At 32.6% G+C, this 15,381-nt stretch overlaps 1 protein-coding gene across 3 annotated transcripts; it reads right to left on the reverse strand.

Moving 5' to 3' along the window:
* Positions 1-2,256: 2,256 nt before the first annotated feature.
* On the reverse strand, positions 2,257-13,098 carry LOC141697416 (DNA repair protein RAD5A). Of its 3 annotated transcripts, none has more exons than XM_074501793.1 (20): positions 12,197-13,095; positions 11,427-11,560; positions 11,199-11,334; positions 11,014-11,067; positions 10,789-10,935; positions 10,548-10,699; positions 10,387-10,471; positions 10,033-10,290; positions 9,772-9,918; positions 9,497-9,652; positions 8,220-8,287; positions 6,923-7,045; positions 6,701-6,800; positions 6,491-6,603; positions 5,467-5,745; positions 5,191-5,391; positions 4,209-4,302; positions 4,017-4,088; positions 3,327-3,425; positions 2,257-2,876 (listed from the first exon to the last, which is right to left on the reverse strand). In XM_074501793.1, the coding sequence occupies exons 1-20, from the start codon at positions 12,845-12,847 to the stop codon at positions 2,754-2,756; spliced, it is 3,192 nt and encodes a 1,063-aa protein (XP_074357894.1). In that variant the 5' UTR covers positions 12,848-13,095; the 3' UTR covers positions 2,257-2,753. The 3 variants fall into 3 exon arrangements, with proteins under 3 accessions (XP_074357894.1, XP_074357895.1, XP_074357896.1); XM_074501794.1 differs by having other exon boundaries at positions 2,769-2,904; positions 12,197-13,096; XM_074501795.1 differs by lacking the exons at positions 2,257-2,876; positions 3,327-3,425; positions 4,017-4,088; positions 4,209-4,302 and having other exon boundaries at positions 5,197-5,359; positions 12,197-13,098.
* Between the last annotated feature and the right edge of the window lie 2,283 nt (positions 13,099-15,381).

A 15,381-nucleotide genomic window follows, 5' to 3' on the forward strand; every position in this document is an offset into this window, starting at 1 on the left:
ACTCTCACTATTCTATAGGCTCTGCCCGCGCAACGAAGCGATGATAGGCTTTAGTCGGACTTTTTAAAATTTTAACTATCTAAATTTTGAATCTTTCAATAATATAATACATATAAAATAAAACTTAAATATTTTAACTTCATTAATATTAATAATATATAATTATTATTTTTAATAATTCTTTTTTATAAATATTAAAATACTAAAAATACAAATGTTATAATTAGTTCGTGCATGACAGGGTTATTTAGGAAAAAATATAGCCCCAGAGTTATTTAGGAAAAAATATAGTCGTTGAGTCTAATTTAGGGCGGCAAATTCGAACTCGAGAAGATCCGATTGTAGAATACAAATTTTATTTGGTTATTTAAAATTTATCTATCTATCTATACTATAATAAGCGAAACATAATTTCGTTTGATCGGCCCATTAACATTTTCCTAAAATATGTTAACAACTTCCAAAATAAAGTTTAAAGAAATATAATTTAGTTAAAAAAATTAAATTATGTATATGATATAACCACAAACTCTATGGATTATTATCCAACTTAATTTCTAATTGCACTTAACTTCTTTTTTATCTCATTTGTAGAGAAAAAAAAACTTTTCTAATTTTTATTGTAATTCAAATTATAATATAACAAAATAATTAATAATTCAAGAAAAAAATAAAAAAAATAATATTACAAAAAATAATACCAAATCATCCAAATACATCATTACTATTCAAAACTTCCATTTTCTTATAGTACATGAACATTTTAAGATTTTAACTATCTAAATTTTGAATTATTCAATAATATAATGCATTCAAGATAATAAGTAAATATTTTAATTTCATTAATCTCAATAATATATAATTATTGTCTTTTATAAATTATTTAAAAAATTAAATCATGTATTTAATATAATTACAAACTCTATGAATTATTATTCAACTTAATTTATAATCACACTCAACTTATTTCCTATATCTTTTGTAGAGAAACAAAAACCTTCCAAAAATTTTTGAAACATTTTGGAAGGTTTTTGTTTCTCTACAAAAGATATAGGAAATAAGTTGAGTGTGATTATAAAAAAAATTAATTTTATAATATAATAAAAATAATTAATTTTAGTAATTCAAATTATAATATAATAAAAATAATTAATAAATCATGAAAATATTTAAAAAAACAAAATTACAAAAAATAATATCAACTCATCCCCATACATGGGTGCTATTGAAGACTCTCATATTTTCCGATAGATTTGCACCCGCATAGCGAAGCAACCTACGGTATTTTAAGATTTTAACTATCTAAATTTTGAATTATTCAATAATATAATATATACAAAATAATCCGTCTTTTATAAATTATTTTTATAAAATAATAAAATTATAAATAAATAATCTGTCACATTACACAGGTTACAGGTTAGTTACTACTTAGACAAAAATAGTGAAATTGTAAGAAGATAGTACAAATGTTGACGAATATGAAATAAAAAAAATTCACAAAATAGATTGCCGAGGGAGAGAATTGTGACGGATTCTACAAAAGGCTTAAATTAAGAATCCTATGAGTGTGTTGACGTTGAAATGTCATGATTGTGTTTGGATGATGCAAATAATCATTACTTTGGGAACGAGCCAATTACTATGAAAAGCAACCAAAAAAAGAAGGAAACGACGCAAGTGGTTTGGAAAACGAAACAAAGGAGATGGGGTATGAACAATAAGTGCAGCTCCAATATATTCCTAGCATGTTTCTCAAAAATATTATTATAAAAATAAATTTCGGTATTTTAAAATATTTTATTTTAATTTAACTCCAATAATATTTATTATAAGTGTATTATAATACTATTTTATTATTATATTTAAACTCTAGTTGAGAGAAATGATTTTTTTATTATTAAATACAAGATAAAGAATCACTAGTTTTTTATAAATAAGACATGAATGAAGGATTCTAACTTTTTAAGAAATCATAAAACTCTATTTTATACAAAATTTCTAAAATTTTAGTTTAGGATCCCAAATAAGTAATTTGGTATAATATAGTGCTTCCAATTAGCTACTAAGCATATTATTATAATACAAATATTTAGCTACTCGGAAATTCCAATAGATGCAAATCACAAGATAAGACCTGGGTGAGTCATAAACTCAATCTTCTCAAGCAATGGGCTCAATTTTAAAAAGATGATGATAATTATATAACTGCTGCTGCTGATGACAAAAAAAAGATATCACCATCCATTTGGTAGCTGAAAAATTATGATTTTTAATGAACATACACTATTCTAAACTGCGACTGCTTAAAATGAAGCATTATGTGCAATGTATATTGATGGTATATTAGTCTTCCCAGGATATTACAATTTACTATAAATACAACATTACACAGAGATGGCTTCCCATCCTTGTAAAAGGTAAAAATCACATTCCTTGCCATGGATTTGGAATCTTGCAAGAACTGACTGTCATGTAGACTAATCTTTGAATTTGGCACACAGTCGCGACTCCACTACATATATTTTGTTCCCGTGTACAAGAAACTATTACCGAGCCTTCAAATTCAAAACGCTTTTTTGTTACCCCCTAAAAAGTGATCATTTCACAGAGATCGAATCTCAGTGTCAAGATGAAAGGCCATGTTACTGCTTTGGGTTCTAATCGCAATGAACCAGACAACAGCAAAAACTACAAGTTTAGAAGCGGTTGCTTTGCATCTTGAGTGGAATATTAGTCACCCTTTTGCTAGTCTAAGTGAAAAGCATTTTAAGTTCTTCTAGACGTGCAGACCGAACTTCCTGATCAGTTAAGGCTCCGGATATCATTCGCTGCTTACGTGCTTGCACTGCTTCCATTCTTTCCTCAACTGTTCCCTGCCATCTCAAATGTTCAACTTTAACCCTATGCATATTTCAAATTCATAAATTTTCTTGACTTAAATTGGTATTCTCAAAGTTACACTCATGAGACACTACATTCAAATATTATGTCAAACAAAATTCTAAGGTGCAGAAACCATAGGAAGAAAACCAAAAAGAACATCAAAATGTTTACTCAAAGCTACACTCATGAGACAGTACAGTACATTCAAAGATTATGTCAAACAAAATTCTAAGGTCCAGAAACTATGGGAAGAAAACTAGAAAGAACATCAAAATTACATAGACTCGCACCCACCAACAAGAGAAGATAAAAATGAACCACTTAGCAGAACAAGACGAACTTCGGAAGAATATAAGAAATGATATTTGGGATTCAAGAGAAAACCAAAACTTGAATCACACATCAAATATGTTAATTTTTTTTAAATAAAATAAGTTTACCTTTACAATGAATCGTCTGATATTCACACTATTTGTTTGTCCAATCCGATGAATTCGCATCACAGCTTGTTCTTCCACAGCTGGATTCCACCATGGATCCTACAAAAAATATGAAAAATGTCATGTGGCCGTGAACTGTTTATTTAAAGATATTCTGTAGATACAAAGTAGGATGCGAATTCCATATAATTCAGATCTGAATCATGGTTTCCGACTCTTCTCAATTTGGTAAATTACACTTATATTGAGTATCGGAATTAATATTTCCTAGGGAATTCGACTTAGTCAGGAAGACCTATTGAGTAAACTACATTATCTTCTTAAATACAATTAATTTCCTATATGCTACATCTAATTCTATACTTTAAACAATGTGCACCAGGAACATATCAAAATTAGCCTTTTATTCGTCTAAAATTCACATGCAAACCCATCATGAGTTCCGTCAAATAATTCAGGTAAACATATGCCACAATGAAAAGGATTTAACTCAATCTGCAACAATGTTCAAACTCCCAAGATTGTATAAAACACATTTTTAATCAGTGGTACAAAAGATCAACAATACATAATTAGCTCTATAAAAATATGCATCTCTAAGTTCTAGACTGACCAAGTACGCAACCAGTACAAAGTGGATTTTCCTACAGCTGAACAAATCTGGAACCTAGACCCACACATGTAACATACCATGACAAAGGCATTAGATGCTGCTGTCAGGTTAATTCCAACTCCACCAGCCTTCAACGACATAAGCAGGACCTATATAGAAACCAAAATATCAATACAGGGTTTAGGGTTGTCACATAATAATAGTATGCCAGTACCAAGTACAACTACATGCCCATCCATTTAAGAGATCTGAATTGATGTACGACAAACCAGAATATTGCTATCTTCAGAAAACTGCTTTAAGACTTTCTCACGTTGCTGCTGGTTAAGAGTCCCATCCAAACGAACAAATGAAAATTTGCTCCTGGGCAAAAAATTGTAAGATTTAGTTACGATTAGAAATCTATAAGAAAAAAAAAGGACAACTTAATAATAGTATCCCAACTGGTAAAATCGCATTAATTTTCTCGATTCAACATATGCATAAAATAATTTGAAATGACATGGCCAGAAAATAGCAAATAAGAACAAAAATTATCAATAACAAAAACATTATTGACTAAAAAATTACGAAACCATCTAAAAATTTAACATTTTATATTGCATTGGATGTGATAATATTATTAACTAAGGAGGCAAATACGCAAGGGTAGGGAATCCAATGGAAAAGGAAACAAAAAGATGATGAAGAATAAAAAGCAACAGGACTTAAAAATCATCTAAGCTGCAAAAATCACAGTAGACACTCGATTAAAGCACCAGCTGCAAAGGAACTTTACATTACATAGTAAACACCCAAACATGAACAAAAAGCAAAGGCAAGCAACATGTATTAAACTTGGTATCTGTTCAAGTGCAAACAACCAAGAATACAGCATAAGCTGTAAGCAACAACAGCAACAGCTTTCTCTTATCCTAACAGGCCTCGACCTGATAATTTAAATTAATTTATAAACTAATTCCATATAATGACTCTTTTACAAATCCACATAACTTATTAACTGGACAGTGTGGAAAAATAGACATGTATGCACAGAGATCTATAAATGTCTTTTAAGTTACAGAGAAATGGAGATTGAAAAATCAGATTAGAACATAGAGAATAACAAAACCTGCGATACTCCAATAAGCCTTCTATAATGAGCACAATCAAAATACTAATTGATCATTTTTGGATAATGAAAAGCAACAGGCTCTGACAACGAAACCCAACAAACTATTATGTGATCTCTACAAAACAAGGGGTGATTACCGAGAAAGAGGGATCTGCAAAAGATCTAGAAAGGCTGTCCACTGACTGAAAACAATGCTTTTGGAGCCAGATGAGCGAAGATTTTCTAGTTCACTCAACAGAGTAGAAACTTTTGAAGACTCCACCCAATTTTTCTCAATATCAATCTGGAACCGACTCGAAGTTGGTGCTGTTATTAGATCATTCTTGGTGACGGTCTTTCTGTATAATGTAAAGATGTAATTATATTGACTAACTAGTGACTTCTTACATACTTTAAATAAAATAACAATATACCTACAAACAGGACAAAGACCAGATGTACGAGATTGCCAACTTGCCAACAAACATTCTCGACATATACGATGAGCACAGGGTGTCAACACTGCATCCTCAAAAGCTTCAAGGCATATAGGACATTCTCCCTCGTCCCCCTTGCGTAACTCTTCTACAACTTCCTGAACATAAGCCCGTGAAGGCACCTCGTTTGCTTCCCCTTCCATCAGGCCTGAACCACCCTTAAGGAAGCGTTTGGCAAGCTTATTCAGGTCAGAAAATTCTTGAGTATCACCTCGGCTGAATGCATCAAAGATAATGTCAAACCAGCCGTTTCATACAAACAAAGCATAAAAACAGGTTTCAAAAAAGCACAAACTACAGATGCCAACCAAAAATATAATGTACAAGTGAACTGTAACACTTTGCACTAAAATATCAATTTGGCGAGTAGTTCAAGAAATACTGGCCAAGAACTACCTTATGTCATTATAGGTGGGTAAATAATTAGCATTAACCACTAATGCAAGATCCAATTTACTAATTCCTTAATTTATAAGAAAATGATCATGTATCGCATTCCAAATTTAATCAGGTTGACTATAAAATCAAACCAAGTAGGCGTTGCAAGAATAGGGAGTGAATTTTAAAAGAAAACACAGTAATTGCAAATTAAATAATAGAGAGGAGCTTTATAAATCGTGACTTATGGCTACGGTGCATGTATTTGGATGGGTATGCAATATTAATTAAATAAAATGGAAGCTATGTGATAGCTCAACCATTGAATTGTATTTCTTTTCTAATAATTTCTCGTCAAGTTAGTGATTTATCTTTTACTAATTACTCTTCTTGGCACAAACAAAATGGTGAAATGTAAAGATTAAGTTGGTAAATTTTATAAGATTTATTTGACGGGCAGACAGATAACAATCATTGCACATTATATAAATTAAAAAAGAAACAGTCCAAGACCTATATATATATAATCAGGTCGTAACAGAAATACAAGTCACAGAAAAAGATATATTAATGGTTTTCCCACCTCATCACAAGAAATGGATGGTCACAACATTGGCGTAGACGCAGAAGTAGCTCCAAAATTGAAGCATAGTTATGAAGAACTCGCCCTTGCTCAACAAATTGATCAAACTTCACCTGAAGGAATGTAACCAGATATTTATTAAAACACGATTTGACGAACACCATACACACTAAAAGAGTATGGACGATGTGACAGTTAATTACAAAATACCTTTGATCGTTTAAACAAAGCATCATAGAAGTCCTTTTCAGCTTCTGTAAATGCACAATGGATAACCTTTGTATCCGCTGGCGGAAGAACTAAAATAGGCCTGTAACACAGATATATACACATTTTATGTACTGATTGCAGATTACATCTAATGAAAAGTGTGAAATGAAAATAAAGGAGATAAGATCACTCTGCTACTACACCAGCTGAACTATTTCTCACCTGCCTTCTCGGTCGGTGCTAAATTTTGTTCTTCTCAACATGATTGGGCGTAAGATAGATTGGACCAACTTTAACCCTCTTTCATCACCTCCTTCAAAAGGTTTTTGAACAAGCTTATTCCACCTAAGTTACATAAAAAGACAGATTAATGATATAATACTTGGGTATGTGAATCTTTTGCTAAAACCACATACTACAAACCATAGTTAGGAATTTATGCCGTATTCAATAATTATTACATAATATGTTTACATACTGCTCCTGTAAGAGGTACTTCTGCCCAAATATCTACACATTTGTGTCCTGATAACATCTTAACTTTTCATCAACATTTCTAACCATTGACATACATGATCACAATAGACCAATTAAGGCTCCAATGTAGTAGCCATGTGATTTAACAAGGGAATAGAAAAAGCAAATTTGGGACGATCAATTTTCAGACAAAAAACAGCATCCAGTATATTGGATTACTAAACAATTTTCCCTCTTTGAAAGCAAACCAAACACATCCACTATATCTGGAAGTGTAAGATGCACGCAGGCCTTACTCTTACTCCTGGCAGTACAGAGTCTACTTCCTCTTTATCTAAATCTAAACAACCTTGCCAGATAAAAATCAACCTCTAACGATACCTTGCCAAATTTCAGTCAAAAAATATGTAAAATTAAAACAAGCTAAAAATATTCTAGAATAATCTGCAACGGGATTTTAAAGCTTTTATTTGTTGTTCAATTCAAGTTTGTTGTCCTGCGTGGTAATCTTCCATCAGTATGCACCCGGATAGGAGAGTTAGGTACTTCAGCAATCTACTTTAAGGGTCTATCACCATACACTAAAGCGATCCCTTCAAAGATTACTATACAATCACTTCTCACATTATTTCCAAAGCAATATTCGAGTACAAAGCCGACCAACCACTTAGAAAAAGATGCAATTTATCTCTGAAAAATGAGGCAGTATAATGATGGTCTACCGTTATAAACGGCCTAACGTTAGATACATTGTCTTTACACATCACTATGTGTCCATGTTCACCCTTAATATAGTAAAAGAAGGCAAAAGGTGTAATGTCCAGAAAGTGTTCCACCTGGACATTTTGCCAAGATATATCAACAATAAGCAAGGTTTTGTTGACATATGCAAGCACAACTTTATTCGGTGCAAAATTCAGATAAAAACATACAAGGTTAAAAGTTTCAAAACATGTACATCCATATTGTCCACAAATTATTAACATGCAGAGTAAAACTCATCAATTCTCAACTTTGAAGGATGTTGAAGAAAAAAGGATACCAGGCCCAGCTTCCCCAAGGTTCGACCCTCAGAAAGCGAAGAAGACTGTAGATATCCTCCAAGTTGTTCTACAAAGATAAGAATGAATCAGAAAAGATGGAATATAGTAAATAAAATATGCAACATTAATAACGTTTGTACATCATCGAAAATTCCACAAAACCTACTACGGTAAAAGTATTCCTATATAATATACATTTTACTCTACATCTAACAATACAAAAAATGAATACTCCAATAAAGACAAAAACACAATATTATTATTTACTAAAAATTTTAAAAAATGTAACTGCGCTATTTTTTTGTCAAGGTAACTGCGCTATTAAATGTTGCAACTTTGGGACACAAGGAGACATGTACTTGAAACAAACAGAATCTGCAACTTGGTTAGATATTGTCAAAATCAAGTGTAGAATAAGGTTGTGAGAGCAAAGTATATCAGTTCCAAATGAAATGGCAGGAAGAAATTTAAAAATCAAAGATAAAGTATAGGTTGCAATAGATTTTGAATCTAAAACTCGCCGACAACTTTATTTATAGAAATGGAACTTTAATCCTAATATTTATATATAGGGGTTATATATATATTTATTTATATAAATATATCTATAAATAGTACGGCAAAGTTTATTATCTTCAGTTTTCTGCCTTAAATAACAAACCCTTTAAAGATTTGGATTAACTTTAATTAACATGGATATTCTTGATTACATTAATCATTGAGCTGGGTCGTATGAAAACAAATCACAAAATTGGCCAAGCGGAGGATGAAAATCCAATCAATGCTAGCACTGTAATAGTCAGGACAACTCTTACAATTTTCTAAAGAACCTAACCCCTTCAGTTACCTTTACTTTTACAAATACTTATATTCCAATCGTATAGCCATAATGGATTAACAAAAAGGTAATCATGATTATGCTTGAAGGAACTATAAGTGTTAAGTGCCAGATTCAATCAGTTTTTCACTAAGCACTAAATTTTATAAGTTTAGCTTATTTTGATTGGCTCCTATTTTTGAATAGTAGTGGATCCCCCTGCATACAGAAAAACTACACCAATCAAAATGGACTAAATTTATAGATTTCAGTGCTTAGCATGTACCCATGGGATGGGCACACGCTAGACAAACCCTTTATAAATTTGTATAATGAGCAAAAGATGTAGGCTGGTTTATAATAAAAGAAAGGACAAGGTTCTTCGGCATGCAAATAATTACACTTAATATTATTAAAAGATTAAACACCATGACAAGGTTAACAAAACTACAGAAATACCTGTATAGGAGTACCGGTAAGACACCAGCGCCTATCAGCAATAAGTGCAGCTGCGGCAGTAGAAATTTGGCTCTTAGAATTTTTTATGGTGTGAGCTTCATCAAGCACAACCCTAAACCATCTCACCGAGTAAAGTCCCCCATTATCTTCAGCATTCTACAAAATAGAATCATATATTCAGATATATGATATTGATAAATATATACACGCTTATTCTCCATGGGGCAGAATGAGCCCACATGGAGAAAAAGAAACTGAAACACCCGTCAACTTACCTCTGCTGAAAACTCCGATGCTAATACTCCATAAGTTGTTAGTACAACATCATTCCGCGCTAAAAGCTTTGAATCCTTTGATCTAGTTTGTCCATAATGAAGATATATAGACAAAGACCCGGGTTGTGAATGAGCTTCAATCTCTTCCTGCCGATCAAAGGAAAGATTCAATTACAGGTCGTGTTTCTCCATTAATAATTGGATAATACATTTGCAAGCTTACAGCATCAACACCAGATAAATCTCTACTACTATCCGCACCTTCCATTGTCCTAAAAGAGTCATAGGACATACAATGAGATTTCCTCCACCCCTGAGGGCTAATTGTTGTTTACCAAGTTTATCAAATCCTGGAAACTTCTTTGCTTTCTTAACTGGTGGTGATCGATCAGCTTCAATATTTTCGTTAAAAGACTGACTTGTGGACTCGTTACCCAGTGTTCCACCTTTTTCTGAGTGAGCAAGAAGAAGGGATATGGTCATGATAGTCTTACCAAGCCCCATAGCATCTGCTAAAATCTTCAATGCATTCACAAAAATAAGATTTGAAAATCCATGCCTTTTTAGATATAAAGTAAAGTAAATAAAAATCATTAAGCAGGATAAGATACATACTCCTCCTCTGGCCATCTGAAGGGTGCTTGGCAATTCTACTGTAGCATCGCCAGAAAACGAATTAACGTAAACAACCAACTCCCTCCTAGAAACAACAATGGAGATTAAATCACTAAAAAGATTGAAGGATGACATACACGATACTTTAAGAATCCACTTACTTGTCTGCAAGCCGATATGCATCCCAACATGGATGAAGAGTTGTTGCTGCATCATCCAGATATTGTCCCTTTTCTAGCTGAAGCATCCAATAAAGAGCCTGCTTTTGATAGGGCCGAAGTTCACATTGTAGGGTACTTGGAGGGTCCATTTCCTTAAAGTTCAAGATCGGGAAAAACACTGGTCACCTATATCTTACTCACTACTATACTTTACCACAGAGCAAGCTAAATATGGTCATACCTCCAATTGAGAGCTGTCACCGGCCCCGACAATATTATCCAGATCTGCGTCAGAAATAGGTTCCTCATTTTCAACTACTTCTCCGTTTGGAGATGGATTCTTAAACTTGTTGAGATGCAAGAGTGTGGCAGGACTGTCAGACTTCTCCTGTTTAAATACAGATTATAAGATAATATTCTGCAATTCCATATATCAACAAGTATTAGAGGCAAGAGAGCACAGTACCTTTGAACTTAGAGGAACGCTTTTAATACACAAATCATCTGGAGTAAATTCCGCCTATTTATATTGAGCAAACGTAAGAAACCTACTTTAAAACCTTGAATTAATCTATAGTCTTTATTTTCGGAAGATAAATTAACACTGTAATACATCCATAAAAGTCCTGCTAATTGAGAGCAACTCATAACCTTTTTGAAGGGATCTAATCCTAGTAAACGGAACATAGTTGGTAGAGGGTGGATAACTGAGTCGTCAGTCGAACTTCCAGTTGCCTTGAGTGAAGTTTGGTGTCTTTGGTGAAACATGGAACTATTTATGTACACACTGCAGAAAACAAATTCAATCAACCGATCAGTTTATGCATGCTATGCATTACCTATGCATAAATCTCTTCAACTTTATTCATATAAGCATACCTGACAGACAAGATAATAGTATCCATTAAGCTCAACACGGCAGGAGCAGATTTGCAAGAACCCTCAATCCGTATCTTCTTATCTCTTACCAGTGGCAAAAGACATCTAGCCCACTCATTTGGAATGCGACCAATCTAACCAAGTTAAACCATAGTCCTTTATGAACAGAAAATAAGCATTCACATAGCTTTTACCAGCTTTACAGGCATAATTCTATATAACTATTCGTTCCTCCTACTAGCAAAAGAGGTGCAGAGGCAGAAAAAGACTATGCATAAAACATAATAAATAAATTTAGTGTTTTAAAAGACACGAGTATTCTCAAGATTACAAATAACGTCCACATCTAAATTGAGCAGGAGTGATGTACAAAAGAATATGCTACTGTCCATATCGAGCAATTGGGTTGGAAAAAAGTGAAGTATATAGAAGTAGAGTGGGTTATAGGTATGTATTAACAAACTTTAGCCAAAAAAGAAGAAGAATAAAAATGAATACTGTATTCCTTCATCTGCCGAATAATTAAACAACTTATATAAGCGTATAAATTCAGATATTCGGTTGGTTTAGAAGAGATATTATGACTTGAAAGTTAAAACTACATAGCACTCCTCCAATTAAGTCTTACTGAGTAATGCTAGTTTAATTATATAATGAGGTTTTAATACCATAAAATATACAAGACATAAAACCAATGTTTTGCTTTCAAATGTAATGAAGCGTACTTAAATCAATAATGCAGAGAGGTGCAAAAGGTAAATTTAAAATACCTCCCCACAAGCTTTACTAGAAAACCTCACAATTTCCGAAGAAGCATTACCCCCACGCCCTCGTCCTCCACCAAACTTTCTTGGCGTCCCCTTCCTCTCCGGTGCAAATGTAAAATTCACTTCCTCCCCACACTTCAAACTCCTCCCTTTACACGTCGACAACCCTGCAACATCACTACACCCCACAAACCACCACTCATCACTACTACTACTCGAACACTTACTCAACCCATCCAACCCTTTATTCCCAAAACTACCCACAAATGCACTATCTTTCACCACATTATTCCCATCTCCCCCCAAATGAACACCACCTGTTTGATCCAATGCCTTCAATTTCCTAGTCGTAATTTCGAGTTCTCTGAACCCATCCACACCTTTACTCCCGCCATTCGACACCGAAGCACCAATTTTCCCCACATTATTCCCATCTTCCTTCAAATGCACACCACCTGTTTGATCATATGCCTTGGCTTTACCAGCCATAATTTCGGGTTTTTTCGACTTGGGTGTGTCTAAAATGATGTTAATTGCAGCAGTACAATCATTATTTGACATATGAAGAGCTCGAATTATGTCCATGTCAGAGTAATCTTGACCAACAATTGACCTAATCATTGGTACTAATTCGTCTGTAACTTTGTTGCCCATTTCAGTATATGTTAAACCCTAGTATTAAATCAAATAGATAAGCAATTTGAGGGGGTTTAATGATGATACTAGTAATATGAAAAATGAGTTTGAGAATGAGATGTATGTATATATGTGAATTGGCGGGTAAGTATGAAGCCCGGGAAATGTATGGGAAACGTTAAGAGGTGTAAAGAAGAAAAAATGAAAAGGTGTTCAAACCCAAGATATTTTGCAAAACAAAACACGGAAAATCGGAAAAGCGTCGACGTCATTCAAGTGAAAAGCGGGGTTTTGAGATTTAAAACGATAAAGAACACCGAATTTGGTCCAAAAGTTGAATCAACTAGTCCAAATTTATCGTCTAAATTTCGGTCTGAATATTAAAATATTTTTTTTTAATATTTTAAGTTATTTAATATTTAATAATAAACAGTTTATTCTTATAAAATATAAGATAGTATTTTATTTATTTACTATAAATTTATTATATTATTTTAAAAATATTGTTACGAATAAATAATAAAATTTTAATTAAATACCATATATATATTAAAAATAATAAACACGTTTAATTTTAATTTAGAATTCAAAGAAAAATAGTTTATATCCAAATTTGGACAGATATATTTCACCGATCCAAATTTGTACGGAAATTTAGACTACTTCTACATGAATTTGAACTGAATTTACCTCCTGAACCAGAGCATGTCGCTTAAATGCGGTTTACCTTGGTTCACGTGGTTTGCAGGCTATTACGTGAATCCGAAGGGTAGCGGCTGCGGATTACCTACGATAAAAAAAAAATTTGAACCGAACAGTTCAAATTTGAATTTTTAGGCATTCTTAAAGTTGCTCTTAGACAAATCTTAGTTATTAAAAATTTTGGATGATTATTTTTCCGGAATCTGAATAAAAAAATATAATTTGATATAAATAAATTAAAATATGTGAATAACATGTTAAGTTATGTTGGGATGGAAGTAAACTGAAATTTTTGAAGTCTTTAACGAGTGATTTAACTCCTTCAGTTAATCAATAGCTTAAAAATTAAAATCAACTCCTTCGATATATCAATCAAGTTCTTAAATGATAGTGTGCTGCATAGACGAAAACGACACGGAAATTTCGTGTTTGTTTTTTAATTTTGATTATACGATACGAAAATATACGGACACGAAAGTAAACGATAAAAAATTAGTGTCGGTTTTGTGTTTATACTTGGAGTACACGACACGGGATACACGAAATAAGTAAATTAATAAATAAATAATATATATATATATGTATGTATATGTTGTGTAAAACATACCTCTATGTAACAAGATTAAGTCATTTGACAACCCTAAGATTTAGTTGTGTGATAATCTTTGTATTTTGTAATTTTATTTCTTAAGTCTGTAAAAGTTTTAAGGAGATTAGACCGGTTGATTTTTCTATGAACAACCATCAAACTAAGAAATAAACTCCGGAAAAAGATCAAGTTTGATCGTGTCTCAGAGAGAAATGAAAAGGCTTGGGTTTGAATAAAGTTGTCTATGGAAAAATGTTTTAAATCACATATCGACAAGTCACAAATTGAGAAGTGCTATGGAGTCATATCGATAAGTCAATTATGCCTGTAGACTAGTCATTATACTTGTAGAGTAGTAAATTTGCTTATAGAGAAATAGAGATGTAGACAAGTCATTTCACACATGTAGAGAATTGGAGATATCAACAAGTCATTTTACACATGTAGAGAAGTGGAGATATCGACAAGTCATTTACACTTGTAGAGAAGTGGAGATATCGATAAGTCATTTCCTAATGTAGAGAAGTAGAGATATCGACAATTTAAATACATGTAGAGAAGTGAAGATTTCGAAAAGTCACTTATACATGTAGAGAAGTTGACATATCGATAAGCTTTTGTACATCTCGATAAGGACATCTTTATACAGTATTGAAGATCTCGATACAAGCTCCACATTACAGAATTCAACTCAAATTGAAGATTTAAGATTATCAGTCAACAAACAATTCTATCATTGAAATGGAAAGTCTACAAATGTAGCTTGAAGAGTGCAAGATCAAGGGTCAAGATGAACTGGACAAAGGAGGGTCACAGAGCTGGAAGATTACATGTAGATATGTTGCACTCAAAATGGAAATAGTCAAATAGACTTTAGAAAATGTGCTACTCCATTTAAGTGTAATCTTTTGTAAGTTGTGCATGTTGATCAATAAAACATGTCACGGGTCCTTTATTTAGAGGTAACAAAAACAGATCTATAAATCTTGTATTCTCTCAAGAAAAGTAGTTGAGTTCTTATAAGAACACAAATTTGTGGCACAACAAATTTGGTTTAAATATAAATCAAGTGAGTTTTGATAATTGATTGTGTCTTTTAAATTAAGTTATTTATCACTACAAATTTATATTTAGCTGTTTAAGTTCCAATGCCACAACACGGTCTGATTTTCAAGATAGTAAAATCAAGAAAAGCAAGAAAACACATTTACCCTCCCCCACACTATGTGTTGCACATCATACCTAACAAGTGGTATTAGAG

The sequence above is a fragment of the Apium graveolens genome, chromosome 11 (assembly GCF_009905375.1).
Source record: "Apium graveolens cultivar Ventura chromosome 11, ASM990537v1, whole genome shotgun sequence".
In the NCBI taxonomy this organism is placed as follows: domain Eukaryota; kingdom Viridiplantae; phylum Streptophyta; class Magnoliopsida; order Apiales; family Apiaceae; genus Apium; species Apium graveolens.

Coding starts and splice junctions, on each gene's coding strand:
- LOC141697416 (XM_074501793.1), bottom strand. CDS start 12,847: ATGGGCAACAAAGTTACAGACGAATTAGTACCAATGATTAGGTCAATT. Junction 11,561..12,196: donor CTAGTAAAGCTTGTGGGGAG/GTATTTTAAATT, acceptor TAACTTGGTTAG/ATTGGTCGCATTCCAAATGA. Junction 4,303..5,190: donor TTGCAGATCCCTCTTTCTCG/GTAATCACCCCT, acceptor TTTTTTGCCCAG/GAGCAAATTTTCATTTGTTC.